Here is a 23,783-nt window from a genome sequence, read left to right as displayed (position 1 = left end):
ATATGAGGAAAACCTACAGTTTAAACCAGGAGAAGGAGCAACCTAAAAAGTCACATGATTAGATCCCATACTTCAATATTTTAAATGTGATACAAATAGTGTTATTTAGTATAACTGATTTTTTTTATAAAAAGTGAATAAAGATTAGATGAAATATGAGAAATAATTTAAAAATAAGAGACATAATTTTAAAAATAAGCTTATAGGAAATTGACATTTATACAAATAAAAACAATAATAAAATAATCTTACAGCTAAGATAAATTGCAACTGTAATAGACAATACTTATGTTATCCACAAAAATTTTTAAAAAATAGATTCTCGTGGTGATGAATAAGATTATTTTTACACTTTGAGCATTTTCTTCAAATTTTTCTGTCTTTGGCTTGTGGGTGTTCATCACATTTTTTTGTACTTAGACCTGTTGCATGCCAACAGTATTGTAACTATTTATGTTATTGTAGAAATATAACTATTTATTTAAAGAAACTTATTACTTTGAAATCCTTCTCACGTACTAGAAAGACAAAATAAAATAGTAAAAAAGAACAAATATTAAGAAAGAAAGAATAAATTTTAAAAATAAAGAAAAATCATGTGTTCTGATATTGTTGAATTCCAAAATTTGATGCAGAAGTTAAATTAGAGTAGGTAAAATGATTTCACTCTCGCCTTAACTTTTTCATTTAAATTTCAACTATTATAATAATTATTTTTTATGCACAGCAATTGGTGTCAGTCAGCATGATTAGGGAATAAAAAATTAGCTTTGTTTTATAAATTTTTATTTAAAATCAAAATTTGAGGAAGTTCTTAATCAGCATTTTAGAGTATTTGTGATTAAATGACTATAGGCCCAGTCAAGCATACAAGGTTCATAAGTACATGCTGTTGTTCTGAAGTCCACAGTTAAGTAGAAAGTAAGATATTTAATGTAGAAGCAAATTTTGGGTCCACAAAATATGAATAGCTTTTTTTTTATATAATGTTGGGGTGTGATGTGTGCCTCCTCATACTTTAAAGTTTAAAAAAAACCAGGGCTAATACTTAGACAAATAAAGATATTATACATAAAGCTTGAGTAATTTATAAAGGACACGTTTAAAATAATGAATATCATTTACCATTATGAATATCAGTTATCCATATACAAGGAAAATTGAAGAAAAGTTTTATAAGAGGCAGCTGTTTTTGGAGTAATGTATAATATTGTTTTGGAGTAATGTAATTGAAGTAATTTATAATACTTTAAATTCTTACAAGAACACTTTAACTTGAAGCCTCAAACTCATGCTATAGTTTTAGTTAGCTCTATAGTTTTTTATTTAAAAAAACTGTCATTTTAAAATTGACATTACAACGATTAGTTCAAAGATTACACTGAAATAAAAAAATGGTTTTAGTTTTTAAAATTTAAATTAAACTATATTATTGCAAATAAATTATTTTGATAGCTTAAGGGGACTTTTTTAAATAGCCAAGACCTTAACAGACTATACCAAAATAGGTCTTTAAGGTTCAACAAAATTGGTAGCAAAAATTGTAGGACAAAATTATAATCATGTTGTAATGAGAAAATTTGCCTTTAGTAGAAGATGATATTTATTTTCAATTGTCCATATTTCATTCCAAGAATTAGATTTGATAAATAAAAATCATTTCATTTTTTGAAAATATGGAGCTCCAAAGTAAAAAGGATTTGTCATTTTTATGTGCACATGAAATATTCAATATCATAAATTTCGAAAATGTCTCGGAGGGTGTGGCTGCAGGGCCAAGACCCACAGGACACCTCTATCCAATTCAATTCTAAAAATAAAATATCGCAAAATTGTTTCATAAAACAATATAGTTTTAGCTGCCAATATACAATATACTTTAAGTCTAATTCTTCCTAAATTCAAAATGCTGAGTGTGAGTGTTTCAAACTGCCATTGCAGAGTTGAATGAAACAAACATAAATATTATAAGAAGTACAATTAGTCAATCATACAAAACATAACTATTCATAAAAAAGCATGCATCCAAGAGATACATAATATACAAAATATTAACAAACCAGTAAGACATTTTGTTGAAGTGCTCAGTAAAAGTTGTGAGATTAGGACTAAGATCTTCCTTTTGCTCCCTTGCCCAAAGCAACACTTCTGGTATCTAAAACATAACAGCAAAATTACAAGTTAACTTGTTTGATGCTTTAATTTTCTCAGTTCTATTGAGTTCTATTCTTTCTCAATTCTATTGAGTATTGAGTTTTCTCAGTACATCAGTTCAGTTCTATTGTTGACATATATTAAATCTAAACATCTCAACATAAGAAAAAAAAAAAAAAAAAAGAAGAAGAAAAGAAAAGGTAATCGAATATTTCGGAAAAAATAATTAACTTTGTAATCTGCTTAATACTTTATTTTTTTTGCAACTAAATTTTATTAATGTATTAGTAATATTATTAAATGGTAACTGTAATTGTCTTCTCAGTTAAATTAAGTTACTTAATGGTATGCTCTTCATTTGATAAGTCAATAGTTTTCATAGAAGAGACAATACAGCTTTAAATGAAATCACTAATTGTCAAATTATAAGGTGAAATTTGTATAAAAACGTACTTGAAATAAGAATTTAAGTAATTTTTCAATTGAAAAGCACAAGGAAAAGTTTATTTGTACAACGGACAGCAAAAAGCATAAATTAATGTAGTATTTAACACACATATTTAAAATTTTTGTGTTAAGGGTCAAGGGGATAATGGTTGTAGGCATCCAGTCAAAGGGAACATGGTTGGCAGTTTCAATAACATTTCATTTATACACTTCAAACAACAAATCCTACTAATCAGTCTCTTAATTCTTTTAATAGACATGTAATCCAGAATTAAAATTAGATTTCATTTTTCGAAAAATATTAGTATTTTGCTATTAGTAAAATTTTAAAAAGCTTTTAGTATTTTGTCTTACTATATTTAATATTTCGAATTATGTATATGTTAAAGAATCTTTCAAATTTCAGTTCTTCTTTGTGAACTTGTTTCATCAATAATCTTTGGTTTGAGCTCTAAAGTAACTTGATCTATTTTCATTTTTAAGGATTCATCATTCGTCTCCTTCCCATTCTTTGACATAAATTTTTGTTTTCATTGTTTCCAAATTAACAAAAACACAAATTATCCAAATTATTAAATCACAGTATTATAGATAAAGAGATTTTTCGTAAATGGTAGAGAAAAAAATACTTATACAATATTTCCATTTAATTAATTAAATAAATAGTAAAGGAATGGTTAGCACAAATTTACTCAGATGAATCTTAAATTTTATAACCACCGTTCAACAGTCAACCCAATTTTGAGTTTACACTACCAATGTTCAACTCCATAGTCTTGCAATTTTGAACCTAATCCAGAAGACAAGGGAACTCCAATATCAAATATTGGGAGAAATTTTGTCTTTATGCAGGATTTTTTGATGGAACTAACCCACATTTGCCTTACATGGAGAGGAAAACCGTTAAAACCTCCCATGGTTAGTATGGCGGCAAGGAGACTCTAACCCAGAGGTCGCCAAAGTGGTCTATATAGACCCCAGGGGTCTATTTAACAAAAGTGGGGGTCGAATGGAGGTCGATCCGAATCTGAAGGGCCGATTGGGGGTTGAAGAAAAAACAGTTCCTTGTACACAAATCACACATACCTAACTAAGTATGTAAAATTTGTGAATTTCTTTATAATTGACTTAATATCAGTTTCTTCATAAAACATAAATTGATAAACGTATTAAACGTATATTTATTTGGGTGAAACAAGTATTTACGTACCAGCCGCAGTGGCACGTACTCTGCACTTCTGGTTTATAAGTCATATGCATATGTGCGCTTGTCCAAATGTCACGTGTGACGAGCATTGACGTTACAAACGTAAATATCATACGCAGTTTCAGCTATCTTTGAAAACTGTGAACAGTGTTGAATATTTGCAGTGTCATTATTAAAACTTTTATAGTTTTGGATAATTAGTTATTGTTTCAATAAAACCATTCGTTTAGTTTAGATATCAATTTTAATTATCAATGCATGTAAAAAAAGAAGGTAAGCATTAATAATATGACAGCAATATATAATTAATGTACAGCCCACCACAAAACTATGGCACTCTTTGTATTTTTTTACGAAAATTACAAAATTGACCAATTTCAACAAAAATTAAAATTGACCAATTTTGAAATCAATATAGCGAACCTTGCAAAAAAACACCCTGCGCACCCATCTAATTGATTAATAAGCAATAAATCTTTAGTTACTTTACTTATTATTTCTACTTATTCAAAACTACTTATCATTTAATAAATATTAAGGTATTTAAATTTCAACATTAATATATTTTTCATAAAACTATAGTTACACAATGTACTATTATTTTAATAAATGTTTAAAATCCTAAAATAAATGTACAAACTAGAGTTTTATTTTAATTAACAGAAAATTACTTTTATGAGGGTCGATGAAGATTTCCAAAAATTATATAAGGGTCGATGATCAAAAAAGTTTGACGACCCCTACTCTAACCAATGATCTACCTACCACTGAGAATATTTTACGCCAGCACAGTGGTCAGGTTATACTGAGTGCGGAATTCGTATCAATCAGCCATCGCTGGGCTTCGATCCAGGTTCACCTCATTGGGAGGCGAACGCTCTATCCCCTGAGCCCTAACGGCTCCAAACCATAGATTTAAAATTGTTGAATTAGTTAATGAGTACCTACCCTTAAAGTGTGAGTTGCTTCTAGTGAAAATAGTAGTTTAACCTTTTGCTTATGGCTGGTACAAGTGAAGGGTCAAATAATTAGGTGCCGTAAGCAAAATGTTAAATAAATTATTCTATTTTAAGCTGTTTACACAATCAGGAAAAGCAAATTTGTTTATAATAAATGTATTCACACCTCATAACATCAAAAAAATGTAGTTATTTTTTCCAAACAGCAAAAATATGAAGACTAAGAAATTTTCAATTCAAATCACTCTAATTAGAAAATATAAATTTATCATTTTATGATTTATTGTTAAATGTAAAGTAATTATTCAGCAATGAATGAAATCAGTTGGTTCTACTGCTATTTTCTTACTTCTTAAGCAATTTTCCTTTTGGGGCGTATACTAAAGAAAAGATTCATAATATAAAAATATATTTTGTGTTTAAGGAAAAAATTAAGAATATTTTGTTAGTATTCTTCAGTATTTTTTTTAACTGAAGGGATTTCTTTTTTTTGCTTTTTCCTGTGATTACACACTTCTTTTTAGGAGCATTGAAGTAAGAAGATTTCCTCAGCATTCACACATCTATCCACACTACTGAAATCAGTTCAGGGTAGGACAATTAATTGGGCAAAACAAGTGAAAAATATTTAACACCAATTTTTAAATTGTTTGATTTAATTAAATAAATTTTGATTTAATCACAGTAAGAAATATTTTATATAGTTAAATATTCAAACACAACAAAAAGGAAAATCAAAAGATAATTTCGATTCCAAACTTATTTGACCAATTTTTAAATAACAGTTAAATTTTCATATACAAAATTTTAAATCATATAATTAAGAAAATTTTCTTTTGTACTTACTTCAATTTTTTGAAAAAGGTCAGAGTCTAAAACAGTCATCTGCTCAGCTAAATTTTCTGATTTGAAGTCTAACAATAATGCCTTATGAGTAGAAATAGCCATTGAAGGTAAGAGAATCGGAGCATTCAATAAACTTCTTTGTTTTAAATAGCATTTCTCAACAACTTTTTTCCTTAAAGCTCTGGCAAGCAGAAGATCACCTCTGCATACAAGCTGACAGATGAAATCCATGAGTAACTTTAAAACATTCTCATGTATATCTGTAAGACTGATGAAAAAAAAGTTTGAACGTTTTACCTTACTATTTTGGAATAAACATAACATTTTAAAAATTGCAATAGCAAATCTGTAATGTGTAGGATACAAACTAACCTTATAATTTTCAGAAACCTGTATCCATTTTGGTTATTAAACATTTTATCATAAAATAAATAGAAAATTGACCAAGTCTTACGCTAAGCATATATAAAGTATATAATAAGTATGTTTTTGGAATATAAAAAATACAATAGCTCTTTTGTATTATTGTATATAAATATTTCATTATACATATAATTATCATATACCAAATAATAATAATTAGAATTTTAATTTTTAATAAATATAAGAAGCATTTTTAGGTATCTCACATTAACCGCTACAAGTGTAACTAATAAGTCAAACAAAGTGTAATCTAAAAATAATTGAAAAAATAGAACCAAACATTGTCAAATTGCAAGATTTAAATTATGAATATGAAATGAATTCAGTAATGGCTGCACAACTAGGTATATTCTGCAAAATAGGATCATGTGCCTAAGAAATTATTCCAACTTAGCCATTTACATTCCAAAATATATATAATTACAGAATAAAATTTGGGGAAACTGAATATAGCAAATTTAGTATATTTGTTATCATTGTCAAAAAACATTTTTGAGAGTGTTTGATTTCAAGACTTGAAAGAAAAAGATTTTATCTTCACAAAACCTTTTGTTTACTTATAAAATATATAACCAGTTATTAGTGTGATATGCAAATAAAAATCTTTGCGCTGCAGACTAATGTGTAACACAGTTATTAAGAACATTCTAAAACGTTTTTGAAATGTATGCTCTCTTTCATGATTTCTACACAACCTATGCCCATAATATTTTTCTGAAGGTTTAATTTGTGAAGAGTACCTTTTTACCCCCTGTGATGAACTTGGTGAAAAAACAATCACAGTTTAACCCACATTTATCAAGTACATTAAAAGTCTTAATATTTTTTTCCATAAAATAAATATAAAAATAAATTAAACAGCTTAAACACTTGAATTTATATCTCTCCTTTATCCCTGTATTAATTCAACCAATGTTTTAACTGTAATATCTGATATTTCATGTTCATTTCTTTCCTTATTTTTTTTATTGCACACATTTAGTATAGAATTTCATAAACTGCGGTTTAGTAAAAGTGCAAAAGTATGTTCAAAAGTGTGGCAAATCAGGAGGCATCAAAAAAAATTTTTTCTTCATAAAATGACCAGTAAACTGTTCAATAGTAGAATATTTAATATAACAAGGCAATATTCATGCATAGAAACTGTAATAACACAGACACACGAAACTGTAAGAAGAAACTCACCATAAGTCATCAACAACCCTAACAAGTAATGCAAATGAATTTCTTGCTGCTCTTTGTCGCATATCAGACACATGTATAAACTTATTATATCTGTAGAGTAACTTGCAAATAAGATCATGAGGAGAGATGAAAGTGCGATATGTGGTTAAAAAAGCCTCTTGATAAAGGAAATCTAACAATAGACAAAAATCAAGACTTAATATTTATGTCATTTATACAACAACATAATTTTTTTGATTACATTTTTCTCTGACCCACTAACTGTAAAAGATTATATGAAACGAAATAATCACTGAATAAGAATTATTGAAATGCTATGCAAATTTTGAGAGCATCAATCAAGTTTAATAGTAAAAGTTAAAATAGAACAATTTTAAATTTAGAAACCTTATGAAACCAAGCATACTTTAAATTATGAATACTTATTTCTCTAATAATTTATATTTATCAATAAACTTTGAAAATTGAGATAATTATATACAATGCCATGTTTTTCTTTCAAGCAGAAGTGGAATCAAAAGACGGTCAAACAAAAGATAGCAAATTTCACAAAAAATGGTCAGTTCTTTTCAAGCCAAGTAATACAAAGACAATTTCTTACTAGGAAGGCCTCATATAGAGATGTGCAAATCTCTTTCATTAATTAAATCAGTGATTCAACATCAAAATTCTTATAATGTTATGTGAGATGAACGAGATTAAAATAATTGAGGTTTACTATGCAAACATTTTTGTAATAAAATAAACTAATTGACTAATAACAATGAAACTTGCTTTTAAAATATATTTGTATCATTACATAATGCATATAAAGTAGAAGTTTGGTTGATCATTTTTCATGTTGCACTTTGTTGGGAATGATAGATAGGGGAAAGCGACAAATTCAGGTCAACATAAGATATAAAAAAAAGGACTTTAAAATGTTTATAAAGTAATAAAGAAGCAACGAACTTAAATTTACAAAAACATTATTAAATATTTTAATAACAAAATTTTGCACTTAGAGTAAAAGTATTTAAGATTCAAAAGAAATATGAATAAATGTATTTATTTATTTAAAATATTTGGAAATTTTGATTTGAACACTTTTTTTCGCAGAGCAAACAATAAACTTTCAACATACACAGTAGTTTGTTGTTCATTTATTATAAGTTCACATGAATATAGAAATTTATTCTTAGTTTTAAATATCTAAGGACTACAATAAATGTTGGCACTTGTTGTGGCTAAATTTTGCTGTCCTCATTGGTATCACTTTGTACTTTTTCAGCTTCTGCAACCATTTTTCTGACCAACATGAACAAGTTTCAAAATTTTCATCAATTCATGCATAAAATCAAGTGTGATGTTTGAAGCATTTTCCCCTAACTGCTGAGGTGCCAACTTTCCAAACTAGCGATCATAAATCAGAAGCACAATAACACAGATATATATATACAATTAGTGTTTACAACTTTCAAATAGCGTAATATTAAGATGTATATACTACATAATTCTATATAGGTATATAATATTAATAAAATTATGAATTAATTTACAATTAAATTGAAAAGTAAAGCTTGTATAAAAATACTAAATTAAAAATACAACACTGAAATTTTATACTTCATTATAAAATGCTAAAATTAAATTTATTATTTGGAGTCAAGATTCCAGCTTTTTGGTTAAATTGGAACTAACCTCTATTGATTTTTTATCATCTATATTTGAACTACTAAAAATTTTTGCTCACAGTATTTCAGATTTGAACTTGCTTGAAGGGTGAAAGATAAGTTATTTTTCGTATATCTTGTTTTTGTTTACCTTTGCCGTTTTTGTTTCTAGATTTTTATTTATTGTTTTTTAATTGCTTAAGGAGTAGAAAAAAATTAATTTATAATAGTTGAAAATGACAAAATTTCATAACTTTTGTACTTAACTTCATGTAACTTTTATTACTTAACTGTAAGACAGTAATCTTAACTAGGAAATAAAAAATAATTACCGATAAATTGCATTGGTTTGCAACTCTGTAACTGCAACAAACCTTCATTTTCTTCTTTATCATAAGAATCAGGAGTTACTGTTTTTCGCCTCAAAATATAATAATTTCAATATATTCTTTTAAATGTCAGTAAACTATCTGAATGATCGATGCAGGAATCTTCTAGTTTCGAAAAACGATCTAAATGGGTATTATTAATGTTATAAGATTAGCATTTGAAACGGAACTATCAAAACAAGGATGGGAGAACGATGGATCAAGTTTCAACTGCATATAGTATATTGATTTAAATATATTTATAAGAGAAGGTTAATTTATTTTTTCTTTAATTCCATTAATAAGAAAATAGTTATGAGGGAAATTTTTTTTATTAAAGGATGCAAGTAAGGCAACCTTGTCTTCCTTTTGTGTTTTCTAAAAGTAAATGTGGGTCTCCTTTCAAATAGAAAATAAGAACACATATAGAAGGATCATTCAAAAAATAAGTTGCCCATTGTCCACAGAATGAAAAAAAAACATAATCAAACACAGGGTTGCCATAGTAAAAAATGAACAAAAATAGTTGCTTTTAGTAGCCTCAAGCATGAAAATAGTTGCCTGAACAGGAACAAAAATTTATCAAAAATAGTAGCCAAATAACTAAAATTATAGCTTAATTATTAAATACTATTATTAGGACTAGGTGATGTCAGAAATTTTAAATCGTGATACATCGTCAGTTAGACATCACAATATAGTGATGTATCGCTATTCAGCATATGCTCAAAAATTACCTATGGGAAATCTTTAAATCAATAAAAAATAAATAAAAAGGAACAAATCTAGTACAAAAGAAAATATTAATTCTAAACATATTCTACTATGACATCAATACCATTGCTTAATTTTTTCAATTAAATTAATAAAGAAGTCAAAGTAAAATCAAACCCAAGCTTTATTTAATTTTTCTTAAATCAAAAATGATATAAGATTTATTGGTTTAAAAATAATAATACTGTAACAAATTATTTTACATACATGCATTAAAAATTAAAAGAAAAAAAAACGAAAGTGGAAAACAAACCAAAGAAATGTTCACTTTAGAAAAAAAAATGTTTTTTTTATTATTTGTTGAAAAAAAAACATGCTTTTGAAACATCATTAGACCCTTTTTTACTTATTTAAAATAATAAAAAGTAGTAGTAACTAATGGTCAAATTCTGTACTTAATAAATGTAAAAATATTTAACTTATTTATTATTATTTTAATTTTTGAAAACAAAATCGACTAAAGATTTATTTGTTTAAAAATGATACTGACTATTGAACAAATTATAAAACAAACAAGTATTGAAAGAATTGTAATAAAAATTAAAAAAAAAATTCTTTAAGTACTAATGTTAAACTATTAAAAACGTCAAAACATTAATAAACTTTTTATTTAATTAAAAAAAAATTTTGTATTAACTATTAGCCAAATTTTTTTAAACCTTTGTTTTCACTTTCTCAAAAATAAAAGCAAATTAAATAAAAGTAAGCTTTGTTTAATTTTTTTATAATTAAAAAATACAGCATTTATTGATTGAAAAACAAATTATTATACTTAACTAAATTTTAATAAATTTAAAAAAACTAACTTTTTATAACAAAGTTAAATACAAAATACCCCTATTAAATTGTACCGCTTAAAATAAAAAGCAATAATTGAAAAAATCAATGATTTGTTCTATTGAGTTCAGAACGAAAATTTAAGAAAACAGCGATTGTGCAGCAATCGCAAAGTAACAGTAGGTCTACTAAAAATAATTGACAAGAATCGTTAAACCCCGACAGAAAAAAAAATGGTATGAAATAATGCAGGACGAAACGATCGCTGCAAAAGTCTCACTGAAAATTATTTACAAGAAACCCGACAATTATTTCCGACAAAATAAAATGCACAACGATCGCAAAATGACTTAAGTCCCATTGAAAATAATCTTCAAAAAACGCAAAATCCCAAAGACAAAAATGGACATAAAGAAACTATGCATTGCGTTCAATATTACAACGCTGATCCTCGCACGAAACCGGGAGTTCTGATTCAATTCGCTCTTCATCATTCAACATCACAAAACTAACATCTTAATAGCAAGACGCTATCTACATCTCTGCAGCTAGACGAAATCAAAATCGTCTTCGTTAGTGCGGTAACAGCGTTAGCCTTGTCAAGGATCCTAGCATATTAAATCGTTAAACCGCGATTGTAATCCAATTCCGGCGGCTTAAATCAGATTTCTAATGCACCGCCTAAAACGAAAGTCACTACATCGGCCTACTGATATATGCGTTAAATCGATATTTCGCGATACATCCATTTATCGCCCAGTCCTAACTATGCTCCAATTAAAAAAAAAATTTAACAAATATAAAAGGTATACACATTAGAAAATAGGTACCTAAATGAAAGTCGAATCAGAATAAAATATGAATGTTAATAGAAGAAAAAAACAATTAAAAATAACAAAACTGCCCCTCAGAGAGAACATATAACAAGTACTTTATTAAATCCAATGGAAATTTAAATTTTTGGCTCTGTGGTCATAAATGAGTGTATAAAAGTTAGCTTTCTTTTATTAACGTTCTGGAAAGTAACGTTCATTTTTGCGAAAAAACTTCGCCAAGAGTAAAAAAAGTCTCCTAATAGTCGCCTATTCCTGAAAGTAGTTGTTTTTTAGACTTTTCAGGCAAAAAAAAGTCGCCATAGTCGCCTAAGGCCGTAAATAGTAGCAAATAGTTGCATTTTAGTAGCCTGTGGCCACCCTGTAAACAGGAAGAATTATTGTAAGAGATACAGCAATATTTAATCTATTTTTCAACTACCAAAACAGCAACACTAATCCTTAAATATGTTTTTTTAGTTCAGTATAAAAAAGATCTGCTGTTCGGGAATGACGTTAGCTTTTCATTGCGGACTTTATCTGCGGGGAAGTGATGACAGGACAGTAATTTCTTTAGGAGCAAGAACAGATGAAAATCACGGGGAGAAAGATTGGGACTATAGAGTTGATGATCTAATATGTCATTTCTGAAATGCAGATGAGCATTGATGTGGAGCAACACAACACTTGCATTGAGCATACTACACCTGTGTTACTTTGACCTGTTTTTACATGTGAAGAAATTCCTGTCTCTGCCTCAATTTTCTACAGACGAAGGTATCTGTACAATGCTGGATCCATTTCCAGGCAACAGGCGTCTACGATATAGGAATACAAAACCTTATCCTACGATAAGTTATAAATTTCTGGTGGTTCTCAAGTTGATAAATAGCTGAATATTAACATATTTTTGCAAAATCTTTCTAGGTAATTATGCTTTGTTTTTTTTTATGGGTGACGGGAAGCTAACTTTTTGAATGATCTTCATAAATGACCATGTTACACAACATAAGGATTTACCCACTGCCGACTATTATTGAAATGCAAAAGTAAACGGAGAAGGAAAACTTTTATTTGGCTGGTAAGCACAGTTCTGATGAAGGCATGTGAGCTTTTGCATGGCAATTCTGGAAATAAGGAAATTATTTCAAAAAATTAGTTCTGTACATATTTGGAAAGAGTGATTTTAATTTAAGGATTAATAAAATAATGATTTATCATTGCTTTGTACAGAAAAACAAATGGAATTTTTTTTCTTATTTGAACAATGGACATAAAACTATACTGAAAAAAAGATAGAACAGTTTGAAAATACCATTTTTAGAGACCCTTGTAGCTTGAACAATCAAAGAATCAACTGATCCTCCTCTCAGATCTGGACCTTCTTCACCCTGTAATATTTAGGCAAAATTGAAATGAAAGCAATAATTAAATATTGATATATATTTATATGTAGGATTACTGAAATAAAGTGATTTTTTTTTTTTTATATATGAATAAACAGATAGACTGTGAGCACTTGACTCCAACAACTACATGTTAGAACAATTTATGTACTTGAAATGGTATAGAATTAGGGGTATTCATCATTTTTTCATTCAGATTGTTGTCAAGGAGCAAAAAGTTAACATATGATGTTATATAATACTAATACTGTCATATGTTGAAGACATTTATAGGGAAATAATTGATCAACCCATGTAAACACCTTTCATTAAGCACTGGTACAGAGCATGGACGTCACTGTAGCGGAGGCTCAGGCGATAGAGTGCTCACCAACCAGTGACATGCTCCAGGTTCAAATCCCAGCTTTGGCTGGTCTATATGAATTCTTCTCCTGGTTTGCAATGACCCCAGAGCTGATATAAAATATCCTCAGATGTAGACAGATCATGGGTTAGAATTCCCATGAGATTGGACTAACTGTGGGAGGTTTTCCTCTTCATGTAACGTGGTTTAGTTCTATCAAATAGTCCTCCATGAAGGCTAGTTTGTCTCAATGCTAGATTCAGGAGTTCCCTTGTCTTCTGGATTGGGTAAAAAATTACAAGGCCACAGAGAGAAATTGAAAATCGTAAAATCAGAATTAGGTTGGCCGTTCAACTCTTGGTTATAAGATACTAATACAAAACAGATAAGTAGAGTTATGAATTTATTTTGTAATGAGAAAATTTAGAGTCAGATTGTGCATTTTAGTCTGTGTATATTAATTTTGCCCCCCCCCCCTCTAAAATTGAGCAATTGCCATGCCCGTGGACACAATAACTCCCATAAATGTTTTTATTTATTATTTTTTTTTTCAAATTTTAACAAAGGTATCATGTAATGGAAGAAATATTTATCATAGCTTACAATATTCATGATATACAAATAAAATCTAACTCTATCCCTTTTGTGGCAAATGGATGGTTGAAATGAAGACAAATAAATAAGAGCAAATATCATATTAGAGGCATCTTACATCTGTTATTTGACTATTTTTTCACTGAAATTTGCACATAATTTTTTTTTAAATGTAGATTTTGTTTGTTTATTAAAAGTCAGTATGTATAAAAATGTTACATCATCTTGTTCAATAAATTTTGAATTATTTTAATACTTTAGAAATGTAATATCTTTTTTCTAACTATTCTTAATATCTTGATTCAAAAACTGTTTTTCACCTAAATAAATAACATTTAAATGATTTTTAATATGATATGATATGTGATTAATATAATAAATAAAATGATTTAAATCATTGATATCTTGATAAAAGAGCTTCTCATACTCTTTACTTAAAGTTGAAAAACTTCTACAGTAATTCACCCGGAACTCTTTTTTTTCTAATTAAACATTTCAAATAAGAATAATTTAAAACTTCCAATATTATATTTACAAGAATACTAAATTACATTTCTTTTCCAAATCAAATATTCAGACGGATCCAATTCATCTAATGCACCTTGAATATCAGAAGAAGATTCATTTTCAACAGGACTCAAGAGAGATTTTCCATAACTGAAACATTAGAAGTAAATTATACATATATATAAAAAAAAATACAATAAACTCTCAATAATCCATAGAATTGAGTAATTAGACAATAACTGAAAAAAAGAATTTTGTAGATACTCCTAAAGTGGTAGAAAAACATCTGTTTTAACCTATGTTAAATAGTGATAAAAGGAATTAGCATTTTTTAAACAATCTTTTGTCATTGTAAAAAATAACGTATTGACAAAAGTCTATAATAACAAGGGGCATCCAGTTAAAGTATTGTAGGCAGACTCTTAAGAAGACTGAGGCACAAACAAAATATCTTAGGACTAAGTTTGAAATTTTTGAAGCCTGATAAAATTTTTAAGAGCAATAAGGGGTAGCAGAATCTCTTGTCAACAAGTTATCATGTTACGGAATCTTACATAGTCAAAATTTCATGGAGCTCAATATGACATGATCAAAGCAGCCTTTTATGTTTAATAATATTAGTTGTCAAGAAAAACTTGTTTTTACGTTATTACTATTTTAAAATAGACAAATGAAAGTTTAACGCATAACTTCCGAGCCTTTAAATATATTTGCACACAAAATTCTAGCTAGATTGACGAGTGATGCTTGAAGTTCTTTCATTGTTAGTTTAATATTCATGTTTTTGGTTTGGGAAGAAAAATTCCATTTACATTTCAAAAATTATAATGCCAGCTTTGAAAATTTTTGTTAAAAAGTTTGCAAACATATTAAATAAGATAAATAAACTCTCTAAATACCAGTTTTAAATAACCTTGATCAGTGTTTTCATCTCAGAAAAAAAATGGGTGAGAATTTCTCACCCTTTCTCAAAAACAGGGTGAGACTTCAAAGATTAAAAAAAAAAGACACCAAGAGTCTTGAAAAAAAATCATTTCTTTAATTATAATGCATTTTTAACATCCTCTAATTTTTAAAGCATTGAATATTTTTACTGCATCATCATATGGAAAATGTTCTACATCTACTTTTTCATCAGCTATTCTCATTAGGTTGCTCAAATGCGTATTTGTTTGGTTTTGATCGTTTCTACCCACATTTGTCCGTTTAGAAGTAGAAGATATTGGCTTTACAAGGCATTTGTCCATCTTACATTAACGAGCAAAAAATTTGAACATCTTACATGAAGAAACCTTACCTACGGTAAACACATGGTTGCAGAGAAATGCCTTCTGAAAGAGGTTCCGTGGTTCGGAAGGATGGTGCTCTGTTGTTCTTAAAGGTTCTGAGCAATACTGGTAAATAGGGAAGCTAGATAATGGTACAGATGTTGAAAATAATAAAAGATCCAGGAAGAAAAGTGAAAAGAATTTTATTCTAAATGGCGCAAATGAGAAATTCTTTTCAAAATGCGAGAAATTTGCGAATTTTGAAATTGGTTTATAGAATGCGCGAATTTCTTGCGGTAATCATTTTTTAATGCGAGAATATAAAAAAATATGCGAGATTCTCCCACTGTAGTGAAAACACTGCTTGATGGATGATATTTTCAGTGCTAATTACAAATGATTGCTTGACAGTAGTATTCCTCACTTTTACATTAAAGAAAGAAAGCTGCCAAGATAGAAACACTCCAAAAAATTTTAACGCACTATGAAGTAAGCATAAATTGAGAGTATTATTTTTGGCACATTATCTAAGGATAATCTCCAAAATAAAGATATAATTTTAAAGATGCAAATGATGTAATGCAGTGCAGATTATAGACAGATTCAGATAAAGCAGTAAATATTTTTCCATGGGATTAAATGGGATTTTCTTACCAAGATAGTGCCAAAAATATGATATTTCAAAAATAATATTTATTATCATAGCAACAATAACAGTGAAAATACAGAAATTTCATAGAGAGGAAACAAGTTTGTTACATTGAATAATTTTTCTTTTGTTATTAATTGAAACTCAATCACATGACATAATACAGTCTTTTGTCCATCAAAACTACAGCAACACATCACATTTAATAAAAAAAATTAAAAAAGGAATGCTATTTTTTGAACGAACAATTTTGTATATTATACGCGATTTTTGAATAAGTTTTCAGATTCTGAATTTTCATCTTTTGTTTTAGAATGAACTATGATAATCATAAAAAAATATCCAGAACTGGTGCTTTTCAATCTCTTAACTTATCTATCCTTTCCTTATCTTTTTTTCCTTTATTCATTCATTTCGTTGAATCGATTTCAATCTTTTTCTGTTAGTACTTACAGCAGCTGCCTTGGTTGTTTCAAGCAGCTTATTCCATCTCGATCATGTGATACAAGTACTCTCCATCTATTTACCCTTACACTGGTCAGCTACTTTTCCACATTATCTACTCTATATGGTCTACCTTACTTCCCTTTTCCCTCAGACACATTGAAAGCTATTTTTTTTCATTGGGTTATGGCTTTCATGTCAATAGATATGACTGAAGCCAACTTTGAAAGTTGAAAGCAGCCACACCATGAACAGATGAACAGAAGAAAATGTTCAATTAATCTGAGAAGAGAGAATGGAGCATGCAACCCTTACAGAAAGCACAGGAAACAATTCACGTTTCCTCAATTGTATTTCATTATGTTAAGGAATAAGTAAATTTGGTTCTTCAGCTATTTTAATCTAATGTAAATTAGGTAAGTATTTCTCCATTTAATTTCAGTGAAAAAAGATGTGTGACTAGAGTGAAATGAGAGATAATGACTAAAGTAATGAGAGATTTTGGACAAAATCAACTCATTTCAAAAAAAGAGAAATAAAAAAAATAAGGAATACATTTAAAATTTAAAAAAAAACACTTAAAAATGATTAATGATATAAAATTTATCAAAAAACTCTGTATAGGAAAAAAATATTAATAAAAGTTTAGCTACTCAAGTCCTTAGCAAAATTTAAAATTTTCATTCATAAAAATCGGTTGGACACAAAATATAATTTGGAGTAAGAGGGAGGAAAATGGACATTAGCAGAATTCGGTAATACAATTTTATTTAGTATTTCTGTATGCTAAGTAAATAATGTGTGATATGACAGTATAAAACTGTTGTTCTATGTTTTACAGCTTCACAATACAGAAAATTAAGTAACATTATATTACCAAATTATTCTACTATCGTTTAAATCTTCCTCTTGCTTATTTCAAAAATTAAAATAAGGATAATAAAAAACACAAAAATCTAATATTATATAACATCAAAACCAATGTTAAATAATATTAGGGCAAATGCTAGATAATATTATTTTGCATAGAACCCAATGTTAAATAATGCAGAGAAAACAATGACTTTTTATAACTTTCTAATAATCAACAGTTGTACAAAATAATGTTAGATTTTCTGATGTTACCTAACATTATGTGCTACTTGGATATGTAGAAAGTCTTAAAAATCACTTTTCAATACAAAAACATTTGTAAACAGGGAAGACTGAGAGGGATGGGACATTTTTTAAAAAATAAATTTTATTTTCACTGGTAAAAATAAATTTTATTTTCACTGGTAAAAATAAATTTTATTTTCACTGTTGTTAGTCTCAGAATTATACCTTAAAAAAATCTTAACATACTTAAAAATCAAAATTTTATGGTAAATATTATAACATCATCTCTATAAATGAGCTAAAATCGAAAAAAAACCCAGTGTTTTTCAACATTTCCAAACAAACATTACAACAAACATTTTCGTGAAACATTAATCTAAAATTTTATGCAAATCTTTATTCAGAAGAAGATACAACTTAAAGGTTCAGCCTAACTGGTGATTCTCAAAAGTTATTTAATTGGGTTTTGAAAACAATAAAAGTAATTATTTTTGTGACATTGAGCACTATTGAAAACTTGCATACAAAATATTGGTAGGTGTTATAAAATAGCTACTTTCTGATAAAAATTCATAGGTAAAGGGCCAATCAAATATTATGTGAGCACTTAAGTGCGGTTGTGATTTGCTTAATTTTGCTGACAAGGGGAGAAGTATAAGCATAGCATATTGCAAGACACTAAAATTATCCCTTTTTATTTTTTAAATTGGAAAAAAGTACCCAAAAAATTTTAAAATTATACTTGGAAAGATGTTAAACATTACAAAAAATTTAAATTTGAGGTAAGAAAAAGGATTTCATCACGGAATTTCAGAGGTCAACAGTTCAAGGAAATCCTAAAGATTAGAAAAATTTTTAGTAAATGAACTTCTGTGCATAATTAAATATGCTGAAGGCATGAAAGATGCTGAATGAATAGATGATGACGAAGTGCCCTATGATTCATACCGAGTAAAAGAAAATAAGAAAGAAACAATGTCATAAAAGATATGCAGAAATGGCTGCAATAACCTTGAACACCATATGATTAGATGCTTAAGTGTTAAAATTTATTATTTCATGCTTCAATTGTTCTTGTAGCAAGACTTTCTTATGCACTTGAAGTGTGTTAAATTGACATTTCAACTCAAAATTTTATAAACTGAATTACAACATAAATTTTGATTTATGCAAAGTAAAATCTTTTATTTCAAATTAAAGGTAAAATACTTATTAGACTACTACAGTAAAAGACAAAGCAAATTACAAAAGGTGATAAAAAATTTTTAAATAAGCATGAGAAGAAGGTTTGAGATTTGGTTATTTTGTTGGTAAGGGGGAGGTCCGAAATTGACTAAAGCAAGCTAACATAATATTTAAAAAGTGCCCCAACTAGGGAAAGACTCAGAAACTAAAAACAAAATTGTGTGTATCCCATCTTTTTCTTATTTTTTGTCTTAAATAAGGTTTTCAATAATATATCACAAGATCAATTTTAAAGTTGGCCTTATTTTTCTTCAAAGACCCAGAAAAACAAACTAAGAAACATTACTCGCGTTGAATAATTATTTAAAAATAAACTAAATATTCTTAGAACAAAACCGTATTTTCACATATCTAAATATTTCCTACATTATCTTTCATAAATGTGAATTAAAAATTATTTTTATACATACCTAGATGTATCATAGCTTGAAGGTGAAATATTATCACTATTTTGATTATCTGAGAAAGATCCAGGGAAAGGGGTCACATATTCATCATGTTTGGAATGGTTACTATGTCTGAGAGTACCCTGCAATTAACAATTTCATAACTTTTAATACAGATTTTAAATCATGCATAGATACAAACAGAAAAATTTACATGTATTAAAAACTAAAATAATTATTCCAAAATAAAGAAAAGCATATTAAAAATATGGAAATGCTTTAGAAAAAAAGTAAAATAATTACTATATTAATTTATTAAAAAGCAATGTAATTAAAATTTGAAATATTTCAAATTTAGGCTGTCTTAATATTTATGCAAAATAAAAAATAATATCAGTCGAATAATAAAGAATTAAAAATTTGAAAACTAATTTATAAAGATTTAATGATAGTTGTGTACAAAAAGAAAGGAAGTTGGAATGATGAAGTGACATGATAACATAATTTAAAACTAAGAACTAAAACAATTCCTCATCATTTAATCCCCTTCTAAGAAAAGCCTCAAGTCCTTGCGAAAATAGATTGAAACAGCAATTAGACAGCAATGTGATATATTTTTGACATAACTTGTATAGATAAAAATTTCTCAACTAGAACACCAATTTACAATGAAAATTCATTGCCTGAAATTAGATGATTCTTTGCATTATTTTCATGCCATTATATGACACGCCCTGATTTTTTAAAAACTTTCAAATTATGAAAAGCGATAAAAATTTATTATAATTTCTTAAAAGAAAAGTGAATGAATAACTTGCTTAATAATTAAAATGCACAGAATTGTAAATGTATATTATAAAATGTTTTTTCCTTAAAGTATTTAAAATATTTTAATTTTACATTTTTCAACTTATTTATTATTTTTTCAATAAACAAGTATTTTTTAACATTTAAATTATATATCAGCCAATCATTTGTTATTTATCATCTTGATGATTTCTTGTACAGAAATTATATTCTAGCATAGAAAAACGTTAAGTGAATTCGTCTATTTGGCCTCTTTTTCACAAATTATCTTTAGTTAGTGTTTCCAATTTAATTTTATTTTTAACTAGAACAAATCTAGTTTAATTTTTAACTACATTTGCCAAATCCCCTATTTTTGGATGCAGTAAGATTTAGCACTAAGGAGAAAAGTTATGTCTTTTAAACTCAAAAAGTATCCTTTTGAATAACATAAAAAGAAATTTGTTTCATTTTAAATTAAAAATGTCAGGAATATTAATAAACATTGCAGTGCACTTGTCTGTAACTGCAGAAATCATACACATATACCTTAACAAATAGCCATACATCAGCTGGTAACTAAAGCAATAGTGTAGGAAGGGTTTTTCCTTAGTTTAGTTTAGTTCAGTTTTAATTTTCAGTTTAAAAGTTTTCTTTCATTGAAACTGATGACTTTAAATGCAATATTTTTTTATTTATGAAGTTTATATTTGACTTTCACTTCATTATCTAGTAACATTACTTGTTGAAGCGCTTAAGAAACAATAAGTCAAGTAAAAATATTTTGATAGGGACTTTCTCAAGAACTTGCCAAATCTTAGGGAAATCTAAAAATACATAAAAACAAGTGCAATTCATTGTTGAACCAGAAAAAACAGAAAAAATACAGTAAAATCGACAACTATGGAAGCATGAAAACATTAAAGACTGAAAAACATAAAAATAACAAGTGAGATATTATGAAGAAATGATAGAAGTTAAAAATTTCTGACATTTATTTGACATAGGTCAAATTCTTAGTTGAGTAAAATAGTTATTGATGCATGGAATTGAGTTTAAATCATTAAAGAGCTTGTACTACATTTTCTTAAAAAATGTTCAATAAGTTTAGCGGTATATATTTTTAAAAAAATGATTTTTTTTTCATTTAATATATCAGCAATTCTGTATATTAAAATAGGTAGCAGTTACTTAAAACTATCATTACATAAGTAGCACTCTTTTCATTTTTCCAAAAAATAATGAAAGTTATCCTATAATTTTTTATATTTATTTTTGAACTTGTTTTGGTATGTAGAAATAAAATGTCTACAAGCGTTTTTAGAATATATTAAAATTGATTTAAATAAGAAAGAAAGGATATATTAACACTTATCATTATTTCTTATTACAAAAATTCACATTTTGTATTACATTACATCTTATAAGGAAAAATTTTATTATATCTTATTAAATAAGATAAAATATTTTTTATTACAAAATAAAGCCTATTTTTAATTTGAATTCATTCCAGTTAAATTTGATGTGATTTTGATGTTTCAAATAACATAAAAGTTTTAATGTATTAGCTTGAAATTAAGAAATATTTTTAACTGTGGTGTCGAAATTTGTGTTTTAAAAACCAATGCACACATAGCAGCTAAATTTCATTACTCCTAAAATCAAAGAGCAAGCTCAAAGTTTGCATTAAAATATTATTAATCCAAAATGGTTGTTTTACCATAAATATTTTAAAAGAAATACCTTGTTTTTCTTAGGAGGGATAGATGGAGGATTATGATTTGACAAGGCATCTTTTTCACAACTTATGCTTGAAGAAGAATTAAAAGATTCAAAAAGTGAAGACTCTTCATTACTTGAAATAAAATTGCTACTAAATGATGCTTGTTGCATTAACGAAAGTTCAATTTGTTGCCAATTTGTTTGAACAACTTTAAGAGTATGAACTGAATGACGTAAAAATTCAGACTCAGAAGGTTGAGAATAGCTACCAAACATCTGCATGTATGCTCGAACTGAAAACAAAATTTAATGTATTAAGATACATATAGAAAAACAAGTTTTCAAACAGGGACATAAAATTTCATTTTATTTACTTTTCTCTTCATTTTATATAAATATTTTAAAAATGGTAATAGATGAGCTTTTCTAATAGAGTATCACAAAAGAATTCAATAACATTTGTGATAGTTACATTTCTAATTATTTAAAATTTATGCATAGGAATAGTATAGTCTTCTTAATAAATCTGAAAATTTGTGTAAAATTTAAATAAAAATAAATTGAATACAATTATTGTAAATATACTTGATTTAAGGTCCTTATTGCTAGCACTGGCGTTGTTTTGATAAATACATACCTGAATACTATAAAATAACCTGAAAAATCATATTTATTTAATTACTAGGCGAGTAAACCCACAGTTTGTGCCAGTCAATAACCCTGGTGATTGCTTTGCAATAACTATGATTTCACAGCATAAAACAGTTTTTCTACGAAAGTTGAAACTATTCACTTTAAATGTATGTGCTAAAAAGAATTTTTGTTTGCTTACGCTTGTGTCGCCCTTTCCACATTCAAACATTTCCCTGATGATTCTATTATGATCTATAAGTGAATATAAATAATTTTGCAAAGCAATCATTTTTCATAATAAAATTTAAAATGGATACATTGTTATAACAACTGAGGTGAGTACACAATAGTAATTCAATTTTTTCACTTAACAAATAGACTGATACAAACTATACTAAATACAGTACACATACGCATGCAGACTTATGTATCAATTACCTAGGTACCTCTTATAAGCCTTTCAAAACGCCTTTGTTAAGTAGAACAGATTGCACAATTCGGATAAAGAAATACCTTGTAAATAATAAAATAATAACAAAGATACATCCTAAAATACAGCATGAATTAAACCCACTACCTCCACTCTACAGAGCCTTTAATGGGTCATATCGTTCAGCCATGAAGGCCCCTTAAGCATAAACTGTTCATTAAGTTAAATCATTCAAAAAATCTCTTTAACTGTAATTTATAATAGTATATTACTGGAATTTGCATAAAAAAATAATAACTTTATAGCATTTAATAAGTTAAGACACAGTTTTAAATTAGTCTATCTTAAAATGTAGAGTAATTAGTTAATATCATAGAATTACGTTATAACAAAAAAAAACAACTGCTTTAGTTTTAAACTCTTTATTTAGAAAACAATCAAATTCAAAAACTTAATAATAGCAGAGTAGAAAAAATATTACAGGTAAATACCTTAAAATTAAGGATACAAAAATATTTTATATCCCTAATTATAGGAAAGCGATACCTTTACGACTTTTAATAATCTTATGCTGATGACAACCAAAACCATAAAGAAATTAATGTGTGAAAACTGGATCCCACAATGTAATTTCCCGGCCTATAAAAATGCACAGGAAACAATGGAAA

General features: G+C 27.4%; 1 protein-coding gene across 2 annotated transcripts in view; it reads right to left on the bottom strand.

The window, feature by feature from the left end:
• Positions 1 to 23,783, bottom strand: part of C3G (C3G guanyl-nucleotide exchange factor) — a 56,099-nt gene that overhangs the window by 7,941 nt on the left and 24,375 nt on the right. For both annotated transcript variants that reach the window (XM_043042948.3, XM_043042947.3), the window contains exons 9-15: positions 22,074 to 22,345; positions 19,569 to 19,687; positions 14,499 to 14,604; positions 12,920 to 12,995; positions 7,222 to 7,393; positions 5,614 to 5,881; positions 2,061 to 2,155 (exon numbers count right to left, since the gene is read on the bottom strand). In XM_043042948.3, the coding sequence (XP_042898882.1) occupies positions 2,061 to 2,155; positions 5,614 to 5,881; positions 7,222 to 7,393; positions 12,920 to 12,995; positions 14,499 to 14,604; positions 19,569 to 19,687; positions 22,074 to 22,345 (1,108 nt within the window). The remainder of the gene's footprint in view (positions 1 to 2,060; positions 2,156 to 5,613; positions 5,882 to 7,221; positions 7,394 to 12,919; positions 12,996 to 14,498; positions 14,605 to 19,568; positions 19,688 to 22,073; positions 22,346 to 23,783) is intronic.

Source organism: Parasteatoda tepidariorum, chromosome 11 (genome assembly GCF_982258835.1).
Source record: "Parasteatoda tepidariorum strain Cologne lab strain chromosome 11, Ptep-v5.0, whole genome shotgun sequence".
Taxonomy (NCBI): Eukaryota; Metazoa; Arthropoda; class Arachnida; order Araneae; family Theridiidae; genus Parasteatoda; species Parasteatoda tepidariorum.
Note: the sequence above shows the minus strand (reverse complement) of the source record. Positions and strands in the feature narration are given on the sequence as shown.